This window comes from Suricata suricatta, chromosome 1, assembly GCF_006229205.1.
Source record: "Suricata suricatta isolate VVHF042 chromosome 1, meerkat_22Aug2017_6uvM2_HiC, whole genome shotgun sequence".
NCBI classification, from domain to species: Eukaryota; Metazoa; Chordata; class Mammalia; order Carnivora; family Herpestidae; genus Suricata; species Suricata suricatta.
In genome coordinates, this window is record NC_043700.1 from 60824688 (window position 1) to 60852035 (window position 27348).

At 36.9% G+C, this 27348-nt stretch overlaps 1 protein-coding gene across 1 annotated transcript in view; it reads left to right on the plus strand.

Moving 5' to 3' along the window:
• Positions 1-27348, plus strand: part of LOC115291690 (E3 ubiquitin-protein ligase MARCH1) — a 336178-nt gene that overhangs the window by 179120 nt on the left and 129710 nt on the right. The window contains exon 3 of the mRNA XM_029939232.1: positions 1051-1101. Within this exon, the coding sequence (XP_029795092.1) occupies positions 1051-1101 (51 nt within the window). The remainder of the gene's footprint in view (positions 1-1050; positions 1102-27348) is intronic.

Genomic DNA, 27348 nt, shown 5'->3' on the forward strand with positions numbered 1-27348 from the left:
CACAGCTTTTTAAAAGTATTCGAAAGTTTTTCTCATGCTTTTCTACTAAATTGGAAATCCTTTAAAGAGGCAAGAACTAAGGGTACAATTTTTTTAGTGTATTTTTAAGTCCCAAATTTTATGATAAGTGTATTTAACTTAAACAATTAAGTGTTTTAAATTTAAAAGTATCTTCTAAATTTTTATATAGTTCTTAAACATTTATTCATTTTTGAGAGACAGAGTGTGAGTGGGGGAGGGGCCGAAAGAGAGAGAGAGAGAGAGAGAGAGAGAGAGAGAGAGAGAGAGAGAGAGAATCCAAAGCAGACTCCAGGCTCTGCTCTGAAGTCAGATGCTTAACCGACTAAGCCATCCAGGCTCAGTAAAATAACAGAGGGACATCTGGGTGGCTCAGTCAGTTAAGCGTCTGATTTCAGCACAGGTCATGCTCTCATGGTTCATGGGTTTGAGCCCCATATTGGGCTCTCTGCTGTCAGCACAGAGCCTGCTTCAATCCTCTGTCCCCTTTCTCTCTATGCTCCTCCCCTGCTCACATGTGCACTATCTCTCTCAAAAATAAATAAACTTAAAAAAATAGGACAAAAGTAAAGTGACAGTAAAGATGAATAAAAATGTATTTTAAAACAACAGGAATTAGATGGATGCACCATGTACCTGGTATGCAATATTTACTGATTAGAAACAATTTACTCAAAATGTCCTGGTAGCAAAAATGAAAGAGGAAATAATGGACTGTATATCTATTTACTAATTTATGTCAAATGAACTCCATACATTTTTTTTCTAGAGAAATAAGCATTTTCTGGACATAAATACTCCTAGCCTGATTTATATCCTGATGCTAAGTGAAGCATTTTCTCAAGGGCACTGGTCTGTACTAAAGAAATAAAATTTGGTAAGACAAAAGCCTCTGTGTATAAGCAATTTGTATATTTGTCAGTCAGAACAATATAGAGAGCAGTTAGATGTTGGCATGCTCTGGACTGTCTTTTTTCTGCAATAAAGACTATTGTTATATTCTTAATCAATGTCTGTAATTTTATATTTCAGAATGAGAAATCCCCAGGGCGATCTGCAAGTCGATCAAGTAATATTTCAAAAGTAAGTAAACTGTATTTATTTGTTTAATTATTTATTTATTTTCACATTTTATGAGTTTGAGTAAATATTTTATAATGTTTAACCTATAATTGTTATCCATGAGCAGTACACAAATATGACTCGTTAATGGATTTGACTATTTTAAGCTTTTGCTGTGATGACGGTCACAATTTCAAACAGGAAGATGAGTTATTTTTCCTTTTCAGCTTCTATATGCAAAAGATAACTTGATATTTTTGGAGTGTCATGCAAAGTATTTTTTTCTCTCATTTCAAGGATCACAGAGCTGTCACATACCCAAAGTGAAATTGTATCAACATTCATGGTACAATTTCCATGAATTCAGTTTTTCCACAAGTTTAGGCTCAATTATGCTGGTATTTAACGAGGACAGGTTTTAGAAATAATTTAAGACATTCATTTGGTCATATTTGGAGTCAATGGATGAAAATATTCCCTAGACTGTCTTAATTCTAAGCAAAACATCAGAATGTCAAACAAAATTATGGCATGGCAGAGATACTCTAGATTTTTATTTTGCCTAGAAAACAAAAATTAAGGGCTAGTCTCTGAAATGAGACACAGTGCAGTGTATAGACTATGTGTTTGGGGGAATGAGAGGTCATTTAGAGCCATTTGTCATATTGGAAAACTATGTCTTCCAAAAATGTAATGCAGACAAAGATTGATTTACCATGAATAGGGTTTGGTCTACAGGGGCACTCACTTGCTAGCACCCTCCATGGCCCTGAACTTAATTTTGCATATATAATTTTACATTATTTTCCTTCAGGGGAGCCACCCAAATAGTTGTCAACTATAGGCACTATAGAACATAGATCCACTTCTGATTTAGGGAAGTGTTTTGTTTTGTTTTCAGAAACAAAGAACTTTATTACTCATTGAAAAAAAAAATAGCAGTAGCCGGACTATCAGCACTTTCTTAAGCTGGTTTCCTGAGGCCAGTTCTTAGAAGACAATGCCAAGATGGTGCGGTGACACTTGCAGACACACTGCATTGGTAATAGGAATGCAACCCTACACTTAGGAAACGCTCATATTTTTAACAGATAGTCAGTATGCCTGTTCATTGCTCTGTGAGACAATATCTCTATGTTCCGATCTCAGCCATTATGCCAACATCCTTACAAAGATAGTCCAGCACTAAAGCTACCAATAGTTCTGCATACAAGATGTGCAGATACAAGAGACCCATAGAAAATTGTATCTGAATACATGGGACTGAACGTTTATAATTATATCCAAGTCTAGAAACCTTCATAGCTATTTGAGCAGCAATGCGGTCTAGTACTAATTCTGGAGAAAGAAGATCAGAATGTGAGTTGCTGTGCTGTCACTTCTTATGTGACCGTGAGACATTCACTTAACCTCCCTGAGATGCAGTGCCTCCTTCGTGACATGAGGGCGATGATATCAGTCACTTGAAGGTTTCCTTAAGTAGCTGTAAATTAAAAACAATACCTTTCAAATATCTTTCATCTTAGTCACATCATGAAGGGCCTTGCCTGCAACCGCAGAACATTGTCATCTTGCTGAACTTGAATGTTCATGTTGATCTATAAACTTGTAAACATACTGACCACTCCTTTGTCACACTGGATATTGTTTCATGATCCAGGGGTACAATTGTATTGCATTTCCAAGCTGCTGTTTGAATTTGACCTAATGCAGCTTGTTTATAACTTTTAACCTTTTAACTTATTCTTTGAGAAATAAAAAAGTCAGGTGTGTAGTTTCCCTTCTGTGAGTTCTTCGAGGCTCTGATATAGACTAATTGCATCCCTATGTGGGAGACAGTTAATGACAAAAATACACAATATGCAGAGGGAAATGAAAAGCTCTCTTCTTAAATACTCTAATTGTGCAAGAGCAGAAATTCAACTCTCAGACACCCGCAGAGATAAAAAGATTTCTGTGTGCATGTTTATTTTATTTAAGCCACAGTGACTTTCTTTTTATTCACGTTCAGAATGACAGTCACAAATGCTAAATACATTGTTGACTTCTCATTACTTTTTCATAAATCAATAAGTGAAAAACTTTTCTTTAGGACCATATAACTTACCAAGGGTAAAGTGGCAAAAATCTAGCAACACTTGAGCCTTTAACTTTTTTTAAATGTTTATTTATTTTTGAGAGAGAGAGAATGTGTGAGCAGGAGAGGGTCAGAGAGAGCAAGACAGAGAATCCCAAGCAGCCTCCACAGCTTCAGCGCAGAGCCCAGTGTGGGGCTCGATCTCATGAACCGTAAGATCATGACCTGAACAGAGATCAAGAGTTGAACGCTTAACTGACTGAGCCACCCAGGCACTCTGAGTCCTTTAACTTTTAAAGTGGTGGAGAAAAAACATTAAAGTAGAACAAGGGTGCTTTTTCTCTCATTTTGTGAAAATAATTTTTATATTAAAAAAAGACTATAAGCTTTTCAACAGTGTGATTAATTATAGAGTAATTAAGAGCATAGATTCCAAAGAAATTGCTTAGGAGGGTTATTTAACTTTCTTAATAACTTTACCTGTGAAAGAAGAATATATTTATATTATAGTATCCAACTCTTGGAGTAGTGCTTAGAACAGTATCTGGCACTATACAAGTGTTAGCTACACTTATGGAACTCTTCATATTTATATCAGTGACAGCACCAAATAAGTTCTCCATAAATCTTTTTTGTAAGAAGTGAATTTGGGGCATAGGTTATAGTTTATGCATGTGTTCTGAGTGGAAAAAGAATAAATAATAGGCTGGTCAGAATTAAGTAAGATGGGGTGCCTGGGTGGCTCATTTAAGCATCCAACTTCAGCTCAGGTCATGATCTCATGGTTAGTGAGTTTGAGCCCCACCATCAGGATCTGTGCTGACAGCTTAGAGTCTGGAGTCTTCTTTGGATTCTCTGTCTCCCTCTCTTTCTTCCCCTCCCCTGCTCATACTCTGTCTCTCTCTCAAAAATAAATAAACATTAAAAAAAAAAAAAAAACAATTTCCTTTCTGAATGTGAAATTAACTTCTATTTCAAATATTCAAGTTCTTGGTAGATTTCTATCATCTCTAAGCCCATTCCTTTTTACTAATTTCTTTCTTTATTCAAAAAGAGAAAAAGAATACTGCATTTAACAGCTGACAGCTCAGAGCCTGGAGTCTTTTTTGGATTCTGTGTCTCCCTCTCTCTCTGCCTTTCCCCTGATCGCTCACTTTCCCTCTCTCTCTCTCTCTCTCTCTCTTTCTCTCTCTCTCTCTCTCTCAAAACTAACAGTAAAAAAACATTAAGATGTAATGATATAGTAAAATAGTGATCTGACATAATTTTATTGAAAAAAATACTGCGTATATCTGTTTCCTAAAAAAAGTTACATGTATATTTATATATGTATATATTTAACAATAATACATTATCTTAGCTCAGTAGCAATATTACTCATAATGAGTCTTTATGAATTTTTATCAAGTTGTGTCATTCCCAATCTTTTGATACAGGAAAATTGCAGACACTACAGAGGATTGTGTCCCCTCTGGGAGAGCAGGACTGTCCACCACACCACTGAGCCTGCTCTCCTGCCCATTTCTTACAATTCTTTACTGAACTGGCAGAACTTCCTAATCGTCAATATTTGCAGAATGTCACCTGTCAGTCATCATATTCTATACTGGAAATGAGTAGTCAGTGAGCTTACAGTGAAGGAGTTGAGATCCTGTATATACACAGATATAAATTAAGTAGAACTGATAACCTGTTGTGCAAAAAAAGATAAAGAGCAGGTCTGAGACTCTTATCTCCAAAACGCCTGCTGGTAAGGTAGGGCCTTGCTGGCTTCTGGGAACTTGGATTTCAGGAATGGTGTACCACCCTTAATTATAAAAGTAGTTCACAGTGCCTGAACTGTGAAAAAAAAATATGGTTTATCCAAAATATTTGCCTTCCTTATAGAAGTCCGGAATTTGGGTACATGCTAAGCAATGGGTACCCATGTGACTAGCCTCCAGTGAAAACTTTGGGCCCTGAGTTTCTAATGAATTCCTCTGTAGATAGCTTTTCACATCTGTTGTCCCAACTTCTTGCTAAAGGATTTAAGTGCATCCTGTTTGACACCACTGAGAGTAAATTTGGACCTTTGTTCCTGATTTACTCTGAACTTCACCCCCTGTGTCTTTTCCTTTTGCTAATTGTGCTTTGTATCCTTTCACTGTAATAAACATAGCCATGATTATGACCATAAGTTAATCCTGCGAACTACCTAGAAAGTCACTGGAACTATGTGTGGTCATGGGAACCACTCCTGTGCTGGCCAAAAAAGTATAGACCGAGGCTGTAGAAGTTGAGACAATGATCACTTCCTCATGGTGAGGACAGGATAGCATCAGAGATGGTTTCTTGGAAGAATGGTATATAAACAGGGTCTCGAAGAATGGGTTTGTCTTGATCAACTGCCAAGAAAGTATGCTTAAAGGAATCTAAGTATGAGGCATGGTAGCTAGAAAACATAAATTACAAAGAAAAAGATATGCGATAGAACCTTGAATAATAGGATCTGTTCTCTTTGATAGAACAGACAAGTGTCATCTGTCTTGGAAACATAGGGATGGATTTGGAACCCATCAAAGTCCTTAAGATTTTTTTCAGTAAATATTTCTGAAACTGAACATTATTATTTTTGCTATTCAGAATGGTATAAACATGATCTCACAGTTGTGAATATGAAATATACAAATGTGGGGTAAATAACAAATGTTGGATTGTTAATAAACATTAAAAGTGTTCCCCTAGTTTTATCTGTGAATCTTTTTACCCTATCTGATTTAATTGCAGTTACACTTTGAGTGTTATACTTTGAGTTTTCTGGCCATTCTACCTTTTAACTTTTTCTTAGTTTATGTTTCTAGTTTGTTTTAGGACATATAAGACAGACCAGTGATTCTCTCTTTTTTTATATATATATATTCTAATAGGACTTGTATGTGTTGAATATGCTAAAATTGATCTAAAGGCTACAGGGAAGCTATACAGGTTTAAACAATATATGTGAGATTGTTAGAATATCTTCAGTGTGAACACAACAGCATTTACCTCTCCATCTCTTAATTTTGTTTGTTTTTTTGAAAAGCTGCTTTTGCTATTAATGCTAGTTGCTGCTGTTTAACACACCTATGGCTCACAAATAGGTTCCTCAAGATGTAAAATTAGCCAAACTTGGCCTTTCTTTTATTTCTTCTAGGGTGAGGAATCATTATATTTGAATAGCAACAGCGTATTATGTATTTCATAAGAAAACTCAAAAGAAAAGTGTCAAAAGGAAAAAAAGCCTTGTACTTTCAGTTCAAATCAACATCTAGAATTTTCTTTTAAATAAAACACTTCAGGCCTTTTGGTCTATGTGGGAAGCAGCTCACAAAATTTAATCTATGTATGAAAAGAAATTCAAAAGTCACCATCTTAACAAAATATTTTATTGTTTCCAATATTTCCTGTTATATCCTCTAGACTTCATTTACTTGACAAAGATTCATCAAAATTATTCTGTCTGGTCTTTACCTAGAAATATCATATATAATGTTAAGGAAAGATGGTATATAATATATAAAATAACATTTCTAAAGCTTTCTCTTCTCTTATTCACATACCTCGTATAATCTGCAATAAATGAAGATGCATGGCATAGTCAATATAATTTATTCAACAAATATATTTAAGGATATACTGTGTGTACAAGGCATCATAGAAGTGATAGCATTTTAAACAGATGTTTTCTTTTGATCAAATGCATACTTTGATTTTACTATGTAAATCTTTGTCTTTCCATTTTTTGCCAGATATGCCTTTAATATTATAACTTACTTTCCAGCAAGGTCAAGTTGGAAGTTTTCCCTAAGTGGAAAATGTATTGGGAATTCTTTCAGCTGAATCTGAGCCAAGCATTTGCATCTCTGAACAGGTGTTTAATGTTCTGACTTATTGAGAGCTCCGTCTTGGTTTGCTTATACAGGGGGGCTATAAATCAGTCATTCTCTCAGACTATATGCCTTTAGAGGGTAGGTTTGAAAGGCAAAGTGGGATGTACAATTAGGAAACAACTAGTAATGAGGTAGACTAATTTGAGAACTATCATAGAGCCTGAGTCGGGATCTTTTCTGAGACCAAAGCTGAGGAAATGACTGTAAATTTAGTTGAATTGGTAAAGGTAGTGGTGAAAGATTAAGAAAGACTGAAACCTTATCTCCTGAGGCTTTTTCTTTATATACACTCACTCCTTAGGTGATCTCATCTAGCCTCATGACTATATACAGTATGCCAACAACTCAGATATTTCTAGCCCAGAATTTTGCTCTGAATTCCAGACTCAAATATCCTACTTAAATTTTCTATATCAGTGTATAATAGAAATCTGTCTTAGGTCAGATTGCCCAGAAATAGGTCCTAAAATGAAAATTGTTTGCAATAATTTACTATGGAGAAGCCATAGAAGCTCAGGAGAAGCCATCAAAGGAGTGGGAAACGCAGGACAGGGAAGAGGAAAGAAAAGAAAAGAAAAGTCAAGAAAAGTTCCCCTGATCCTGCAAGGGGGCCCTGCAGTATGAAATGAACTGGAAATTGTTCCCAATTGAGGCATGAAAACAAGGCTTCCTTCTTGCCTACCAGCCATTGACAATCTCAAGGTCTCCCAGAGAGGGAAAACTTCCAGGTACTTTGACTCTCTTCACATGCAGGTAAAGCTGTCTAGGAAGCCAAGGGCAGTTCTCCAAAGAGAATTATAGTTACAGAATTTTAGATGCAAAACTGCCCAGAAGCTTAAGGATCCATGTACTGAAACAATGAAAGAGGCCAGATTGAATTTTGGAACACTGGCAGCATCTGCTATGGCCCATCAGTTGAACTACTCAGATCCATATGAACTCATTCTATCCTGTCATGGATACTAATAAATGATGATTGGTCATAATTTCTAAGGAAAAAATTAAAGCACATGGATTACTAGAACAAGCTCATGCTGTTACAGTTGCCAAAGCCATAAATGATTCATCATCTTCTCCTACCACTCATTCCAAATATCCCTCATTCTTGATGATCAGTTCTGTTAGACTAGATGGCTTCCTGGCAAAGTGTCTCTGACCTCCTTTCTTGTTTACCAGGCCCTTAACAGGCTGTGTTTTCTGTAATCAACCATTTGAAGTTAATCCTGCCTATAGTTAAACAAACAAACAAATGCTGCAGTGGATCCCCCAAGTTTTAAAATATGTCTTGCTTCCTTTTTATATAGCAGCAACTCTGCTTCCTCATAATGGACAAATCCAATTGTTGAGTGAACTGTTGCTCTGTCTACCAGACAATATAATCTGTGTTACCAAGTTCATGAGGGAGAGAGCTCCAGTCATGTGGCCAACTGATGTCCATGGTCAAAGCTTTGGTCTTTCTAGAGCCAAGTAGCATGCCAGGAGCTGCTTTCTGTGAAGGGAACTCCACTGCAATAGTATGGCCTTCCTCTAGAACACTAGGGTTTTCACAGCAATTCTCCATCCAGGGCTTGACAGAGAACCTGCATTGCATTCTTATTTACCATGGTACCTCTAAAAATATGGGATTTGCCACTTAGTACAACTCTGGCATGAAGGTTAACTGAATCCAAAACTACTGCAAAACCTTCTCTTATTCTTGACCCTACTGGTAGCCAAAACTGGTAGCTTTCTGGGTCATCTGACAAAGGATTTAAGCATTATTCCAAAGTGTGGTTCTTACCACCTCTAAAACTCAGATTCCTATCAAGCACTCTAGGTAAGCATTATAGTAGTATGGTAAGATGAAAAATTTGTCTTCACTCTGAAGTGACAACACACTGGAACCCCTAAGATTGACACTGATCAAGCCAGCTCCTGAATGTAGGATTTTTCTCCTGTGCTCTAGAACACACATGTCCTAATGAGGCATTCAGACTACAGGCCTTTCCTACTCCTTAGATCTGCTTAACATGATATCATCATACAATAAATTAATCCCATGTTTGACAATTATCAATCAAGATCACCTTCAATCTACATTGTGACATATTCCTGGGGCAAGACCAGGAGAGTGTACTGATGTCCATGCCAGGTGAATGTGAGCTGCCTTTGATCCAGCTTTGATTCATTTATGATTGTTGTACCCAAGATTTCTTTATCGCCCCCAGAAACCAGAGACCGCCAGGGAGGCCGAAGCACGCATGCAAAAGCAAAGGGCTTTATTACGAATTGAGGCCCGGCCAGCCTAAACTTGGGCTCACAGACTTCAACAACACACTGGATCCAAGTGGAGCGAGCCCGGAACATGGCGGGGCAGGGCCTTTTAGGAGTTTGGGAAGGGGGAGTTACAGGAAGTTGTGACACAGGTACAGGGGTCCAATCATTATAGCATCACATCATTGACAGTAACTTTAACCAATTACAGAGTGGACCCGGGACCCTCACGTAGGGCATGACTAGGACCCTCAGGTAGGGCGTGACTAGTCTTAACCTCCATCTTTAGGCCCGCCCTCAGAAATGTTAATGGTGTTAGCTGGCCTTCAAGGTCAGAGGGGAAACCTGAATCAAATCTGCATCCTTACAATGATGAATATTAAAAAGAGTATATATTAGGACAGTAGCTGCATAGTACATGCCCAACCTTCATACCACATCATGCTGATCTGCTCTAATAATGATACTGCATAAATCACAGTAACTACAATTATAGCCACTGCCTGGATACATTTACCATTGTCTACTGTCATTTGCCTGACCCACTGGGTTTCCATTTCAAGGAGTAGCCTGAGAAATTAAATGGTGACATGATGGAAACAATCACTCTTCTATCCTTTCAAGTCTATTTTTCACACAGCAGCCAAAATGATTCTTTTCAAATATAAATCAGATAGTGTCTTGCTCCTGTTTAAACCCTCCAATGGTTTCCTGTATCACTCAGAGTAAAACATAAATCCTTACATTGGCCAGGAAGCCCTAATCTGGCCCTGCACTCTCTCTCTAATTGTATTTCTTATCGGTCTCCCTCCTAGTCACTCAGCTCCAAACACACTGACCTCTTTGCGGTTCCTCACAGAAGCTTTTGCTGCAGGGCATTTGCCCTCCTGGCTGCTCAGAATGCTCACTCCTCGAATATCTGCATGATTGGCTTCCTTCATTTTTTTAATTTCTTCTTAGATATCATCTTATCAGTGAGCACCTACCCCCTTTCCTGCTGTATTTTTTTAAATTTTATTTAAGTCCAAGTTAGTTAACATATAGTGTAATAATGGTTTCAGGAGTAGAATTTAGTGATGCATCACAGCCCTCACCCAGCAAACACCCTCCTGAACACCCATCATCCATTTAGCTCATCCCCCCACCCAGCACCCCTCTGGCAACCCTCAGTTTGTTCTCTGTATTTAAGTCTCTTATAGTTGGCCTCCCTCTCTCTTTTTAAGGTTTTTATTATGAGTTGTAATTTTATATACTCTCTTATTTGTCTAATTTAAGCTCTAAAGGGACAAGAACTTTACTTCTTGGTTCATTATTGCTTCCTCAGCACCTAGAAAAGTGACTAATAAGTAGTGTACACTCAGTAGATAGGTGTTGAATGAATGAATAAACCTGTTTTGCTTTTTTTACCTTTAAAACATAGGTTCTTAACTTGGAATGTGTGGATGTATAGATCAGTGATCTTTGGATCAGGCTAGTACTTGAACTTGTGACCAGTACACACAAGATAGAAAAGAATGTATAAGTGTTTACAGTAGATACAATTGATCCCACACCAACATTCATACCAGCCACCCTTTCCCAGCTTCTTTTTCTTCCTTCCCTCTTTACAAATTTTATACTAAGTCAAGTGGTGACCTTTTACTCTGTATACATAACACATGAGTATATTTTATTTTTTATTAAGTTTATTTATTTGAGAAAGAGAGAAAGGGTGAGCAGGGGAGGGGCAGAGGAAGAGAGGGAGAGAGAGAGAGAGAGAGAATCCCAAGAGGGTGCCAGCCTGGCAACACAGAGCCTGATATGGGGCTTGAACTCACCAACTATGAGATCATGCCGTGAGCCAAAACCAAGAGTCAGATGCTTAATGGACTGAGCCACCCAGGCGCCCGAGCATTTTTTAAAACCACACTTTAATAGGGACCAAGAGTCATCTATTGCAGAAGAGGCACTGAATAATAAGGTAAAAAGGATGTCTTACCAAGTGGGTTTCAGCCAGCCTGTATCCTAAGCTCCCCCGTTCCTGTGTCAGGGCCCATAAATGGAATAGTCATGTTGTCAGAGAAGGAGGCTATGTGTGGACAACAAGGCCATGGTCTCTTCCTCACCAAGAGTGAAGGAACCCTCCGCCACGGAATGGTATTTAACCTGTCAGAAGCAGACTGATGTGGAGCCCCCACCAATTTAGTAGCATTTCTAAAGACCATCCAGCCACTTGATAGCAACTGATGGCCTCAGGTACCTTCCAGTTCGGGTTGCCTCTCATACAAGGTTAGGACGAGGCTGAAGAAAGTAAAGCACGAGGCCGAGACACAAACTTTAAGGGGGTACAAAGAACTTCAGTAATCAAGATAAATTTTAAAGCAATACTTTAAGAATCAAATGCCCTGCAAAACCTCCATGATAAATAAAATAATTAAATTTTAAATAAAAATAGGTTCAATGCTATGTTAGGCCATATGCAGCCAGAAGTAAAGGAAAAAAAAATCTGTCATACTGATATTTCATTTATTTAAAGTTTTGATATTTGTTCATCATGTTTTTTTGCATTAATTTTGATTTTGAGAAAATAATGCCTTAAAAGATTTTTTTCTAGCAGTTACTGAATTTTTTTGTGCTTTTTTATGCCTGAGGCAAGTGCCTCACTTTTTCACTCTCTTCCCAGCTCTGTGTCTATCTAAATTTTAATTAGTTGCAATTATATAAAATTTAAAGACCACTTCTTCAGTTGCACTGGCCACATTCAGGTGCTCAACAGCTGCATGTAGTTAGTGCTTAACATAGTGAGCAACATGGGTGAAGAACGTTTTCATCATCACAGAAGGTTCTATCAGACGTCGTTACTCAGAAAATATGTTAGACTCCTCTATGAAAAGAAATAAGTGAAAGGTACCTAGATGTTTTCAAAATAGCTAGAAAATTAATCCCATTCTGGAAAATATGTGATACTATTTAAAATGTCAATTTACACATTCTTAAATCCTGATACATGGCATTCAGCTTTGCTTAACTTAAGGAAAATTTAAATGAGGATGATTGCATTCAATTTAATTCTAATTTTGCAGATACTCATATATTTCATTGTAATGAATCTCTGATGAAATAAAAGCATATATTTAAAGTCTAACTAGCCATGAAAAAGTAGTTTTGTGGAATGTTGGGGGCTAGGGATAGAAGATGGTATAAGCAAGAAAAATGAATGCTATCTGTTGATACTCTAGGCAATCGTAACTTTCTCCTGCTGAATTTCCTCAACTAGAAATTTAATGCAAGAAAAATTTATCTGATGCCAAATTCATGTTTCTTTTCTTTAAATATCTTTAATATTAAAAAACCATACAAAATTTCTTTAAATTTTTAGTTTCTGACATGGTAGTTTGATGGTTACACCCTTGAATTTTTCACCTGATTTTATTTTAGGAAATAATTTAATTTGGCAGATTTCCCCGCTCCTAACAATAGTGCATTTAGTTCCAGCAACTATAAAGATTGATCAGTAAAGGACTTGGACATACTCTAGTTCAAAAACTACAAGGAAATAAAAGAGTATTATTTAAATCATTGAAAGCCAAAGAAGTCAGGGTTTTTGATCATCTTTCACTGGATTACACAAAGGATGATATGTTGATATGTTTTGCACAGGATTACACCAGCATCTCCTTTCACTGCTTCTCTCCTTTCTGTTATTTTTTATCTTATTAGATATTCATTGTCTTTTAAATTTTTTTATGGCTTTGGCTCTTTTTCTCTTTTTTTTCCAAGTTATAATTAAATCCTGGGCGGAGTTGGTTGTTTTTGCTTTTTGTGAGTTTTTTGCATCTCTCAGCTGCATTTTATTTGGTTACTTGCTATCATTTGTTTCCTTTCGGCGTCCTTCATCACTCCCTATTTTTTAGCTGTTTCCACGTATCCTACAGCGAAGAGAATGTTGGCAGCTGTGTTGTTAATGTAATTAATGTGCATAGTCAATTGGATTGACTAGGCCAAATAAATCCACTTTGAGACTTAAACTACCCAATTTGGCTGTCTTTGTTGATCAGATTAACTGGGTAATTGTCAAATCTCTATCTCCCTAATTACTGCAGAGATACATCATGTATTCCCTCATTTGATTCTCATTTCATTGAAATTTACAATCAAAGCTTTATGAAGGAATAGTGACATATAAATAGCACCAACTGAAGATGAAATTCAACAACCACTTGCGTCATTTTCATATCCTCTTTGTACTGAAGTGAGAGAAGGGAACATTTATAAGAATACGTTTTCTTGCTGCCGCCAAGGAAAAGATGAATGATGGGAAGTGTACATCCACCAGACCTAACACCCATATACACTGTACTGCCTCTCATAACATACTGAAACTCTCAGCCTTAGCAAATTTTTATTTTTATCCTTTAAAAATGAAAGTAGAACATGGGGCACCTGGGTGGCTCAGTCAGTTAAGGGCCCCACTTCGGCTCAGGTCATGATCTCGCAGTTCGTGAGTTCAAGTCCCGCGTCAGGCTCTGTGCTGACAGCTCAGAGCCTGGAGCCTGCTTCAGATTCTGTCTCCCTCTCCCTCTCCCCTCCCCTGTTCATGCTCTGTCTGTCTCTCAAAAATAAATAAACGTTAAAAAAACAATTTTTTAAATAATAAAAAAATGAAAGTAGAACAATTCATTACTTCTTGGCTCACCATAGATCTTCAGTCAACCAGAAGGAAAGATTTTGCTGACCAAACTATAATAATCTAGCAATTTTAAAGGACAGGTCTTTTTTTTAATTTTTTTAATGTGAGAAAATAGAAAAAAAAGAATATTAACATTAGTATTAGTAATTCGCATTAGATGTGCCTGCCTATCTAAAAAACTAGACAAAACATGTCCACCAAGAAGCTAATGAATTTGCAGATCTCTAGTGCATGTACTGTAGAATACATTTTCCATGAGAAAGAGTTCGGTTTTGTGAAAACATCTTTGTTCTGAGAACAGAACAATATGGCTAACATAGTGAAAATAGCAATTATGTAATGGTTCTGCAAATATTTCACTTGAGGGGATAAAAGCCTTCCAGTGAACTTTACAGTGAACTTGAATGGCAGACTCATTTTGTACATGAGCATACACTATGCAAAACAGCATTTTTCTTATGTCAACTGCGCCTCGGACTTGCTTTTTGTCCTAAATGGGCAAATACAACAACAATAATAATAGTTCACATTTATTAAAAACCTGTGTGTAAAGCACTGAGTTCAACATCTAATCCAGGAGATAAAGCCTTTTCAGTGCAGGTATTTAGAAAATCAGCCTTATGATAGAAATAGTTCAGTGAGAATATATTCAGGATACTTGAAGGAAATGTGAAGAAAAATGTTAAACGTGGCCCATCCATCCAACTTTCCACATGTACTATGTGTTCTTTCACTCAGATACGAACCCAAATGAGGAAATAGAACAACATGCAATTTATATACAGGTCTTTCTGCTCAAGTATGAAGAGAAGCCCTTTGCTTACTGCTGAATACATAGTCAAATTATGTTTTTAAAAAATATTATATCTAAGCCAAAAATTTGTTTTATGTTGAAAATTATTTTTATTAGTAAAATACAGGATTAGCCTTTAGATTCTTGAGGTGAAGTTTTACTGTGTCTTATTAATATAAATCAGCATTAATGAGCACTTGCTATGTGTGTACCGTTTATTGAGCACCTACTATCTCTTATGTATCTTAGCTGGTGCTGCACACATATTCTCACTAACCCTCACAGGAACCTTTTTGGAGAGGTTTCCAATTTAAAGATTAGAAAACTAAGTCTTGGACTAGGAAATTTACCCTAATTTGCAAAACAAGCTAAAGGCAGCACCTGGATTTTTAGCCTAGGTATGGTACTCAGTTATTTATCCACAGTCTAAGGTGCCAGACCACCCTTCCAGGCCTCGCTGACCTGTCTTCAATGCGACACACACAGAGGTGTGAATGGCCATCTCTCAGTATGGAGGACTCATGCTAATTGGATAATTAATATGTATTGTATCAAGAAAAGATTTGGGGTGGCTTATTTTGATATACAGTAGGAAGCCATTTGGGTTTCTTAGAAAGAGGACGGCATAATAAAAATGGCATTTAAAAAATGCGTTGTAAACCTGTCACATGGTGTACTTAAAACATATGCGGGGCACCTGGGTGGCTCAGTCTGTTGAGCGTCCAGCTTCGGCTCAGGTCATGATCTCACGGTTCGTGGGTTTGAGCCCTGCATCGAGCTCTGTGCTGACAGCTAATTCAGAGCCTAGAGGCTGATTCGGATTCTGTGTCTCCCTCTCTCTCTGACTCTCCCCTGCTCGTGATCTGTCTCTCTTTGTCTCTCAAAAAAAAAAAAATTTAAAAAATTTAAAAAAAACATATGCATATTCTTGCCTAAATATGTATTGAACACAAATACTGAATGCTGTTTGATGATATACATTCTGAATGAATTTAGGAATGAAGTATACTTTTGTATACAACTTACTTTGACATGCATTATAAAAATAAGATGGATTTGTGAATGGATAGAGGGATGGATGGATGAATAGATAAATATATAACATAAAATTAGCAAAATGTTAGAAATTTGGGTCTTGGTACACTGGTGTTAGTGCATACTCCTTTAATCCTTTCAGCTTTTATGTATATTTGAAATTTTTCATCAGAGCTAGAAAAAATAGAAACATTGGTAACTATATAGGATGGAATGGAGGAGCAGAGGGCAAGGCTCAGAGATATTACAGTAAATTGGGTATGTGCTGAGTACCTGCGGAAGCTAGTGACAGTGGGGAAGAAGCATCGATCATGATTAATACCGAACAGAAAGAAATGCATTATGGTTAACAATTAGAAATAAGAGATGCAAGAAAGAGAGATGAATCTTATTGAGAGATTCCAGCCTGGTATAAAGAACAAATGAGGGTACTTTCATAATCTGGCATTAAGGTCTTTGATGTGACAGGTGCCCAAATGGGTCTGTCCTTTGAGGCACTTCTGTAGCAGATTTTTTTGGAGAATTCACATAATGGAATTCTCCCAACACTGGCAATACGCATTGTAACTGATACCTTGTGAGCCCTCTTAAGCGCATTTTACTTGCTACACCAGTATATATGTCCCCTGCACACACTCTTCCTACAATGTGACATTCACATTCTTCTATCAAGAAGGATCTGTGTTCCCTCCTTTTGAAACTAGGTGGAACTTCATAGTTTCTTCAACCAGTTAAACATACCAGAAGTGGTACTGTGTGTCTTTGAAGGCCAGGCCATAAGCTAGGTCACACAGGTGGGACTGCTGAGTCATCTCTCTCTCTCAGGACCTTCTCCTGGAGAGCCCTGACATTGGTAATGCAAGACTGCTGGCTGTCCTAACTCCGCCATGTTAAAATGCTCAAATATAGAGCTGTTCACGCAGAGCTGGAGATGCCCAAGGAGCCTCCGCAGTTCCAGATCCCAGAGGCTGGAGTCTTCCCAACCCTGGTGTGAGGCAGCTGAGTGAAATCCCCTCCCTGGGATTTCTGCCCCAAGCCTTTAAGTCTCTCCAGTTTTTATCAACTGAAGCAGAGAGAGTTCTTATAGAGCCCTGTCCAGATTGCAGATTTGTGAGCAAAATAAATGTCATCATTTCAATCTACTAATTTTGGGGATAATTGGTTACTAAGCCATCGTAAGCCATACACACAGACTTTTTCCACTAAGGTTGCTTTGTCCTAGCTGGAAGACTGATTTCTTTTAAGACTACTTAAGGCCCAAAGGAAGCATGAACTTTTGTTCCTCAGCAGTGAAAATACATCTTATTCCAATTAGTTTTCTCTCCCCACTCTACTCTGTACTAATGCCCAGATTCAGTCTCCTTAAATTTTTGTAGTCAGACTGTAATCTCCATAGCTTCTAAAATCTGACAGGAAATCTCAAAGCCTACCATCAGTCCATACGTAACCTTTGTGAAAAGTAGAAAAAGGTACCACTTACCCACAATATTATATTTCTATCATAAGATAAGCATAATATATGCTCATTTTATTAAATCAAAATATTTTACTGCCACTTGATTGAAAACTATTTTACTCTACTGAATGTCACCCCTAGAGGGCAGTGTAAAACCTGCACACCGCTGCACATGCCAGTCTGAGAATTCTCCACATCTTCCTAAATTTCCTTTGACTTGGCTTGAGATGGATGGAAACACCCTTTCAACCACACTGAATAGCTCTTCTCTGCTATCGGTCTTTCCTTCTTTACATAACCTGATGATGGTTAATGGTCGAGAAATGTCACAAAACTAATTTTCAGGAGCCATCTCTTAGTAAGCCCTATATAGACCCATAGCCCCTTAAAATACAGAGATACTGTTAAAATAAGAAATTAAAAAAAAAAACATTGTATGTTAAATCTCTAGGAATTAACATTTAAAAATAAAACAAAATATGGGGATAATGTTTACATTTCTAAAATACAGTTCTGGAGCCCCTGGGTGGCTCAGTCAGTTGAGCGTCCGACTTTGGCACAGGTCATGAACGCACAGTTCATGAGTTCAAACCTGTGTCAGGCTCTGTGCTGACAGCTTGGAGCCTGGAGCCTACTTCGGATTCTGTGCCTCCCTCTCTCTGCCCCTACCCGGCTTGTGCTCTGTCTCTCTCTTAAAAATGAATACAAATTTTAAAAATTATTAAAAGAAATAAAATACAGTTCAAGAAAAAATAGTACCACTTAGCATTACCCCAATAACATCTGGTTATTAATCATTTTTTCCACAAGTAATTGTTGATTATATATACATATACACAATTAAATACATATATTGGTCAGAATAAGATGTACTTTCATGCTAAGGAATATATATATATATATATATATATATATTGATTTTATGCACACAGGTGTGTGTGTGTATGTGTGTATGTGTGTGTGTGTGTTAGTACCAGGCACTAGGAAAGTAATGGTGGACCATGAAATTTACAGTGTAAGGCATCATTCAAGGCAATAATAAAATCATGCAAATACATAATGGTAGCTTTGGCAAGTATTATGAAGGAATTTTAAGGCACAGTGGAGTACTTGGAGTATGATCTGCATTGAGAGTAGAGATTCAGGATTTATCGCACAGAGATGTTGTTTCTAAATATAAGAAACCATATTCATGGGGAGTGAATATATGAAAAGAAAGATCAGAACTCTAAAGATAGAGTTGCAAGAAACACTCCTGGTTCCACAGAGGAAGGATGGCAGGGAGCCCTGGAAGAACACAAGAAGTGGAAAAAGAGATAGGAGCAACCCTGAGTCTGAGCCATGGAATACCAAAAAAAGGGATGTTTACAAAAGAAGTGGTATTCTAGAGAGTGCGGTTCCTCGGAGAGTTTAGGGAGGATTAATACTGGGGAAAGATTATTAAGTTTGACAAACATGCAAGCACTTATTATCTTCAACTGCAGGAAAAGAGTCCTGGGTTTTATGATAAAGACACGAGGAGGACATCATAGCTTCATAGGGAAGAGGAACTCCAATTAGGAAATGGATCCAACGAGGCTTTCTGGGTAGGTTGAGCCTGAGTTCGTTTTAAAAAGTAAAGTAATAGTTAAATTAAAAAGGAAGATAGGATGTGCAAAGCCATCGAGAAACAAAAGAGCACGCAGGGCATGTTCTGGAACTGCTAGGAGTTTGGAGCCAACAGTTACATTTGAAGGTATGACCGAGATAGAACTAGTAAAATACATAAAATCATGTCAGATCCTTGGACTACCTTAAGAAGTATAGAGCTTTACAATGACGTTATGGGAAACAATGAAGGACTTAAAACAGGAAAATAGTGGGAGACAATATGAGTTTTAGGAAGAGCACCGTAGAAGTATGACAAGATAAAAACAAGAGATCAGTTAAAAGGGAATTGCAATTGACCCAAGTGAAACATGGGAGTTTAAGAAGTGGAGATAAATACAAGGTACGCTTTAAAAGACCAAATACTTAAGAGGGCACCTGGGTGACTCAGTTGGTTAAGGGTCCAACTTTGGCTCAGGTGATGATCTCGCAGTTTGTGGGTTCGAGCCCCACGTTGGGCTCTATGCTGACAGCTCAGACCCTGGAGCCTGTTTCCAATTCTGTGTCTCCCTCTTGCCATGCCCCTCCCTGGCTCACACTCTGTCTCTCAAAAATTAATAAAGGTTAAGAAAAATTAAAAGGCCAAAAAAGTAGGACTTGAGGACTCTAATGTTTGAGGTCTAGATGTGAATGAGGCCTAGAATGAGCCTAGGTTTTCATCTTTATGACCAAGATGACTGTGTATTCTACAGTTTACTGCTAAGCAGGACACAGGAGCAGAAGAATAGGGGGCTGAGGTAGTCAGATTTCCTAAACGGCAGTCGGCTCTGGGTAGAGTGATCTGGCTGTAGGAAAAAATAGATGTAACAGCATATACACTCAGAGATTTTTTTTTTCTGGAAAATGATCAAGTTGGGGTATCTTTAGATCTGAGAAAGTATTCCTAGAAAATCCAATGATCTTTTGAAACTCATGACACAAGTTGAAAAATAAAGCACAGAAATTCTCATCTTGCATTCTCCGAAAGCGGTCTGGCAGGACGGGAAGGAATTTCAACTCTTCTTTTTCCTCTCATTTGAGTGTTTTGAGAACCAAACACCACACTTAATGATTTATAGCCACAACTCACATCTCCACTATACAACTTAATTCCTCCGCCCAGACCCCCCCACAGTGCCAAATGCTAATGCCCAATGTACATGACTCAGTAGTCCATGCAGTCATTTTTGGAAAATGAGCACAGTTACAGAAATGAAATATTCATTTTTTAAGCAGCATTTTCTACAGAAAGTGGTTTTATCTAGAAGGAGCTGCTTTTACACTTAGGGAAAAGTGAAAAGTCACTGTGGCTGTCATACTGACCCAACAACCTGATGAATAATATTGGTAATATGTGGATAAACAACAAGGCATGCACTTAAATTTCATTAAACGTCCATAATTCCAAGAATCCAATACCGTGAAAGAAAATGTAGAAAAATCTAAGGTATTCCTAAAAGCATAAAATAAGCCCCAAAGAGACACAGACAATAAAGAGAACAGTATTCAATGTACTGCTGGCAGCTGTCTTCCACATAACTCACACAAACAGCTTATTTTCTGTGCAAGAAATGCTCCAGGATAGTGGAAGAGAAATACTGAGTGTTTATTCTAAAATTACCTACTGTGAGACTTACGACATTTGTTTCCTTAAAGGAGTCTGCCTGACATTTGAACTTCCTTATACAATTGCATTAAATATGTATCAGCTTGGAGAGCCTACCAAAATAGAATAATGCATTTTCAATTTAGTCTTGGTTACACTTGACCTGTTTTAAAGTGTTTCTTTAATGAAATGGAAGCTATACCAAAATTAATTCTATGCAAGTGGCAGCGCAGGTTCTGTGTTATTTAATCATAAAGCATACCCTCCACTTTGCCTTAGTGTAGAAACAATGCAGAGATGGTGATTGCTTTAATCTGGCAGGCCTGATAACATTGTCATAATAATCAAAACGAAGTTCAAGTGGTTTTCTGACCTGAATGTAACACTCATGTTTTACTGTAAGAAATAGGGAAGGGCACAGAACCAAGAAATTCCGCAGTGGCAGGTTTAGCTTGTAATCATACTGATAATTCTGCATCAAGGGCAACTGAGCTAAGGATGAAGGGTTTGGAAACCCAGTCTTCCTCATAACATCACCAATTTATCTGTGAAACAATAGGCACCATTTTAGGCACTTTTCACATGAATTAACTCATAAGTGAGTTCACCTTTATGCCTGTTAAAAACCACAATCTTTACAGACGAGAAAACCGAAGTCAGAAGAGTTTAAAAGTTCCACACCTGGCAAGTTGGAAATATGGGATCCAAAGGCCATGTTTTCTCCTCTGCATCTTGCGTCCCCATTAAGGAACACCTCAGCACACAACGTGTGGCAGGCACTCTGCTGAAGGGTGGGATTATGCAGTGGATAAAATGTCCTAGTTCTGATAGTAGCTTTCACACTAGAGGGAGAGACCAGCAGTAGACAAGTGAAGAAGTAAACAAGATGGAATTACCAGATAGTGGTACCTGCTGAAGAAACAGAGTTAGCATGGAGAATTAGAAGAGGGGAGAATTTGTCAGTTTTATTGTTTGTTTCCAATATAACATGAATAGATAGGCCTTTATGAGGAAGAATTAATGTAAGGAGAGACCTGGTGATACAAACCAGGAGACATAAGTCAAAGATTACCATAGCCAGGAAGTGTAAACTCCAAAGTCTGAGGCAAGAGAGAGGTTGGCATCTTCCAAGTACTAGTAGAGGCTAGTTTGGCAAAGATGTATTATAGAAAACAGAATGAAATAAGATGGAGCAAATCATGAGCCAAATCAGCCAAAGACTTGTAGAACCTTCTGGATTTTATTCTAAGAATAATGGGAAGCTATAGCAAAATTATGGTAGGAAAATGTCATAACCTAATTAACATCTTTAAAATACTGTTCTAGATTCAGTATGGAGAATAGTTCACTTATTTTTTTGTCTACTTGATTGCATCTTCTGAGAGGGATATATAAAATATCAAATTACATTTTAAAAAATTATTTATTTCATTTTATATCCCCTATAGTTAACATACAGTATTATATTAGTTTCAGTTGTACAATATAGTGATTCAACAATTCTATACATTACTCAGTGCTCATCAACATAGGTGTACTCTTAATCCCCCTCACCTATTTCACCCACCCCCACCCACCTCCCTCCGCTGGTATATAGTCAGTTTCTTGGTTTGCCTCTCTCTCTCTTTTGCCTTTGCTCGTTTATTCTGTTTCTTAAAAGCCACATATGAGTGAAACCATATGGTATTTATCTTTCTCTGACTGTTTCACTTAGCATAATACTCTCTAGGTCCATCCATGTCACTGCCAATGGCAATATTTCATTCTTTTTTATGGCTGAGTAAAATTACATATATATATGTATATGTATATATGTACACACACACACACACACACACACTTCTTTATTTATCTATCAGTCAATGGACATTAGGGCTGTTTTTGTAACTTGGCTATTGCAGAAAATGCTGCTAGGAAACATTGGGATGCATGTACCCCTTTGAATAAGTATTTTTGTATTCTTTGGGTAAATACCTAGTAGGGCAACTGCCAGACAATAGAGTGGTTCTATGTTTAACGTTTTGAGGACCCCTCTGTACTGTTTTCCACAGTGGCTGTACCAGTTTGTATACCCACCAATAGTGCACTAGAGTGCACTCCCACTTCGTCACCAACATCTGTTGTTTCTTGTGTTGTTGATTTTAGCCATTCTGACAGGTGTGTAATGTCTCATTGTAATTTTCATTTGTATTTCTTTGGTTATCAGTGATGTTGAGAATCTTTTCATGTATCTGTTGGCCATCTGTATGTCTTCTTCAGAGAAATGCCTGTTTATATCTTTTACCTATTTATAATTGGATTATTTGTTTTTTTAGGTGTTGAGTTGTATATGTTCTTTATATATTTTAGATACTAGCTCTTTCTTGGATATATCATTTGAAAATATCTTCTCCCATTCAGTAAATTGTTTTTTAGTTTTGTTAGTTGTTTTCTTTACTATGCAGAAACGTTTAATTTTGATGTAGTCCCAGTAGTCTGTTTTTGCTTTTGTTTCCATTGCCTCAGGAGACTCGTATTTAGAAAGATGTTATTATGATAGACGATGTCAGAGGAATTACTACCTGTTCTCTCCTCTAGGATTTTATGCCTTCAGGTCTCACATTTAAGTCATTAATCCATTTTGAGTTCATTTTTTTGGGTATGGTGCAACGAATGGTCTAGTTTCATTCTTTTGCATGTTGTCATCCAATTTTCCTGGTACGATTTACTGACAGACTTTTCTCTATTGCATATTCTTGCTTCCTTTGTGATAGATTAATTGATCTTGTAATCATGGGTTTACTTATGGGCTCTCTATTTTGCTCCGTTGTTCTATGTGTCTATTTTTGTGACAGCACCATCCTGTTTTATGACTACAGCTTTGTAGTATAATTTGAAATCTGGGATTGTGATCCTTCCAGTTTTGTTTCTCTTGTCCAAGATTGCTCTGGTGATGTAGAGTCCTTTGGGGTTCCATACAATTTTTACAATTTTTTGTTCTATTTCTATGAAAATTGCTGTTGGTATTTTGATAGGGGTTGCATTAAATCTGTTGGTGGGTTTGGGGAATGTGTACATTTTAACAATGTTTGTTCTTCCAATCCATGTGCATGAAGTATCTTTCCAACTGTTTGTATTATCTTCAGTTTCTTTCATAAGTGTTTTATAGTTTTCAGAGTACAGGTTTTTCACCTCTTTGGTCATGGTTATTACTAAATCTTTTACTCTTCTTTGGTGCAATTGTTAATGGGGATGTTCTCATGAACAATTATTAATGGGATTGTTTTCTTGAAGTCTTACTGCTGCTTCATTATCAGGGTATAGAAATAGAACAGATTTCTACGTATTGATTTTGTATTCTGGAACCTTACTGAATTTTATTTATTAGTTATATTAGTTTTTTGGTGGAATCTTTAAGATTTTTATATATACTATCATGTCATCTGAAAATAGCATTTGGATGCTTTTTATTCTTTTTCTTATCTGATTGCTGTGGGTAGGACTTCCAGTATTATGTTGAACATTCTTCAACTCTTCAAAATTATTATTCCCTTGTTTTGTATCACATGTTATGCTATCAAAATTTTTGACAACCTGATTCTTGTTCCTAGGAGATTTGTTGTTTCTGTCTGAACATTTTTGGAATAATTTCACATTCTTTGACTTTCACAAAATATGTTAGGTAATGATTTTCCCTTCTCCCTCTTGATTAGCACTTTATAAATTCTTTCAGTCTTTTAATTCTCAACTCTTTCTTTCATCTTTCTTTAAGTTTGTGAAGTTTTTTTATTATATTTTGTGCAGGTTTTTCTATATTTTTATTTCTTAGAGTTGTCTTCTAGAAAAGCTCTTCAATATTATCTTCCAAGTCACTAATTCATTTTCATCTGTATACAGCTTGATATTTATTCCCTCTATAAAGTTCTTTATTTTTATATTTTTAAAATATAAATATATAAATATATGTGTTCTTATATATTTTATATTTATTTATTCATATTTTATATGTTATATTAATATAGTTTTAATATAAATCTATTTTATATGTTTTTTATATTGTCCAATTTTATGACCTGTTTTTCTGGTTTCATGTTGCTTATCCTTCTTTTTCTCCTTAAACATAAGTATTATACTTGTTTTAAATTATGGCTCAAATTATTGTGCTTCATATTGTATATACTGTTCAATTTAAAACTTTCTTTATAATAGTTGCATTACCCTGATGTCTAGTGTTTGATTTGTGAGCTCTTGTTTCACTGAAGGTATTAGTTGCTCCGTCTGGTCAGGGACAAGGGGAAGAGTTGAAAGCCAGAGATGGGGATGAGCTACAAGGCACAAAGTTCCAACACTCAAACTCCTATGTATTTGCTGGGACTCTTCTGGATGAACTCATTGGTCAGGTTCAGCTTTTGAGGTACAATGTGGTACATAAGGATAATGCTTATTTCATTACAGACAATCCCCAATTTAGGATGGTTTGAGATGGTTTTTCAAATTACAGTGGTGCAAAGCTGTGCAAATTCAGTAGAAATCATACTTGAATTTGGAATTTCCCCCAGGTGAGCACCATACAGTAGGATTCTCCCTCATGATGCTGGGCAGTGACAGCTATCGCTCCCAGTCAGTCCCATGATCACAAGGGCAAACAACCAATACACCTACAACCATGCTGTACCTATACAGCCATTCTATCTTCACTTTCAGTACAGGATTCAATAAATTACATGATATAGTCAGTACTTTATTAATTATCACATAGGTTTGTATTAGGTGATTTTGCTCAGTTGTATGCTACTGTAAGTGTTCTGAGCACATTTAAGACAAACTAGGCTAAGGTATGATGTTCCCTAGGTTAGGTATATTAAATGCATTCAACCTATGATTATTTTCAACTTACGGTGGGTTTATGGTGATGTAATCCCCTTGTACATTGTGGAATATATGCAAGCTAACTGCCCTGGGGATTTAGAGAAGGAGAGACTGTAGAAGCTCTAATCTGTGAAGGCACTTGACCAGCTCCCCTTGTTTTCATCAACTTTTCACCTCATTGTTCTCATTTCCTAGTTTTTGTTTTACTCTGTTAAGTTTTTAGGAACCCGATTGTACCTTAAATCATTATTCTCTGGGTATTGACAATGAGTTGGATAATGAAAGGTGAAACAATTATTGTCTGAAGGCAAAGAGGGGAGAAGTAAAAGAAAAATTTGAGAGATTCCCCCAAGGATTTGCCCTTACCAACATCCCACACTCACAGTTCAAAGCCTTGGGCAGGTTCCAAGGGGTGAATCAAGTCAGATTATTAGTTAGATAACTCCTGTAATTCATGTTTTCTTCTCTCATCTTTGAGTTTTCCAAGTTTAATTTTGAAGAAATAGCTAGGAACCCAAGTCAGTTTACTGGACAGGAGTAGAAGTTTTGTTTTGGGTTTTCTCCTCACCTTTCTTTGATATAATCAATACTGTCATCATTCTCCAAATCCCATTCGTGAATTATACTCATGACAGAGTCTAAAAGTAATATATAGCATATCAAAGTCTATAGCATATGGCAGACACTTTAAAAAACAACAAATAATTGTGCCTTCACAATTTTGCCTTCTTCATACACGTTGCTTATGGATTTCTTAGGAAATTGTAGTTTTATTTCTTCTTTTCTTAAGACTTTGCAATAGCTCACTTATTTTTGCCAGCTGTACTCCATGGAATAGCTACTTTACAAATGATAAGAGAGCAAATATCATTTATTTTTTTGAAGTTTTTATGTATTTGTTTTGAGGGAGAACAGAGAGAGCAAGTGGGGCAGGAGCAGGAGAGAGGGAGAGAGAGAATCCCAAGCAGGCTCTGAGCTGTCAGAGTCTGATACGGGGCTCAAACCCACAAAATGTGAGATCATGACCTGAGCCAAAATCAAGAGTCAGAGGCTTAATTTATTTACTGAGCCACCCAGGTGCCCCAAGAAAGCAACTCTTAATAGGATATTTTTATTCTGTTAGAATTTTGTTTAAATGTAGAAAACTAAGGAAATTCCTGTTTTTGTTATTGAACAGTGACTAAACAAATAAGAAAAAGAACAATTAAAAGCCAACTGTTAAGATGATTAAAAGGTTCAGAAATTTGAATGCTGAACATTAAAATAAAATGCCGCTGTCATAAAATCCTACTCAGGATGTAAATTAATGCAACATTTTTGGATTTAGTTATACTCATTCAGTTAGGCTTTAGCTACATGTTAAATAGGGAAATATTGACCAAAAATCTTTAAGTGGACATGTCATTTAACAATAGTTATATGTAGAAATGTATCCTAAGAAATAATGAAGCAACACACACATTAGGTTAAACATCTAAAGATGTTTATTTTAGCTTGATGTGTGTGGTAGGCTGAATAATGGCCCCCCAAAGATATCCAAGTCCTAAACTCTGGAACCTGTAAACACATGGAGATGTGATTTAGTTAAGGATCTTGAGGTGGCCCCTGTAAGAGAGAGACCAGAGTCAGTCAGAAAAAAGACATGTAACAGAGCCTGAAGCTGAAATGATTTACTTTAGTGATGAAAGTAAGGACCTGAACCAAGAAACGCAGGTGACCTCTAGAAGCTGGAAAACACAGGAAATGAATTCTGCCGTGGAGGTTTCAGGAGACACAAAACCCTGCCAACATCTTGATTTCAGACTTCTGACCTAAAACTGTAAGATAACAAATATGGTTACTTTAAGCCACTAAATTGGTGGTGATTTGTTAAAGCGGCCATAGGAAACTAATAAAGTATACAATAGTCAAAAAAAGTTAAAAACAAATAAAGAAATACGTATTATGCAGCCATTGAAATTATGTTATAGGACAATATTTTATATGTTTATATTATG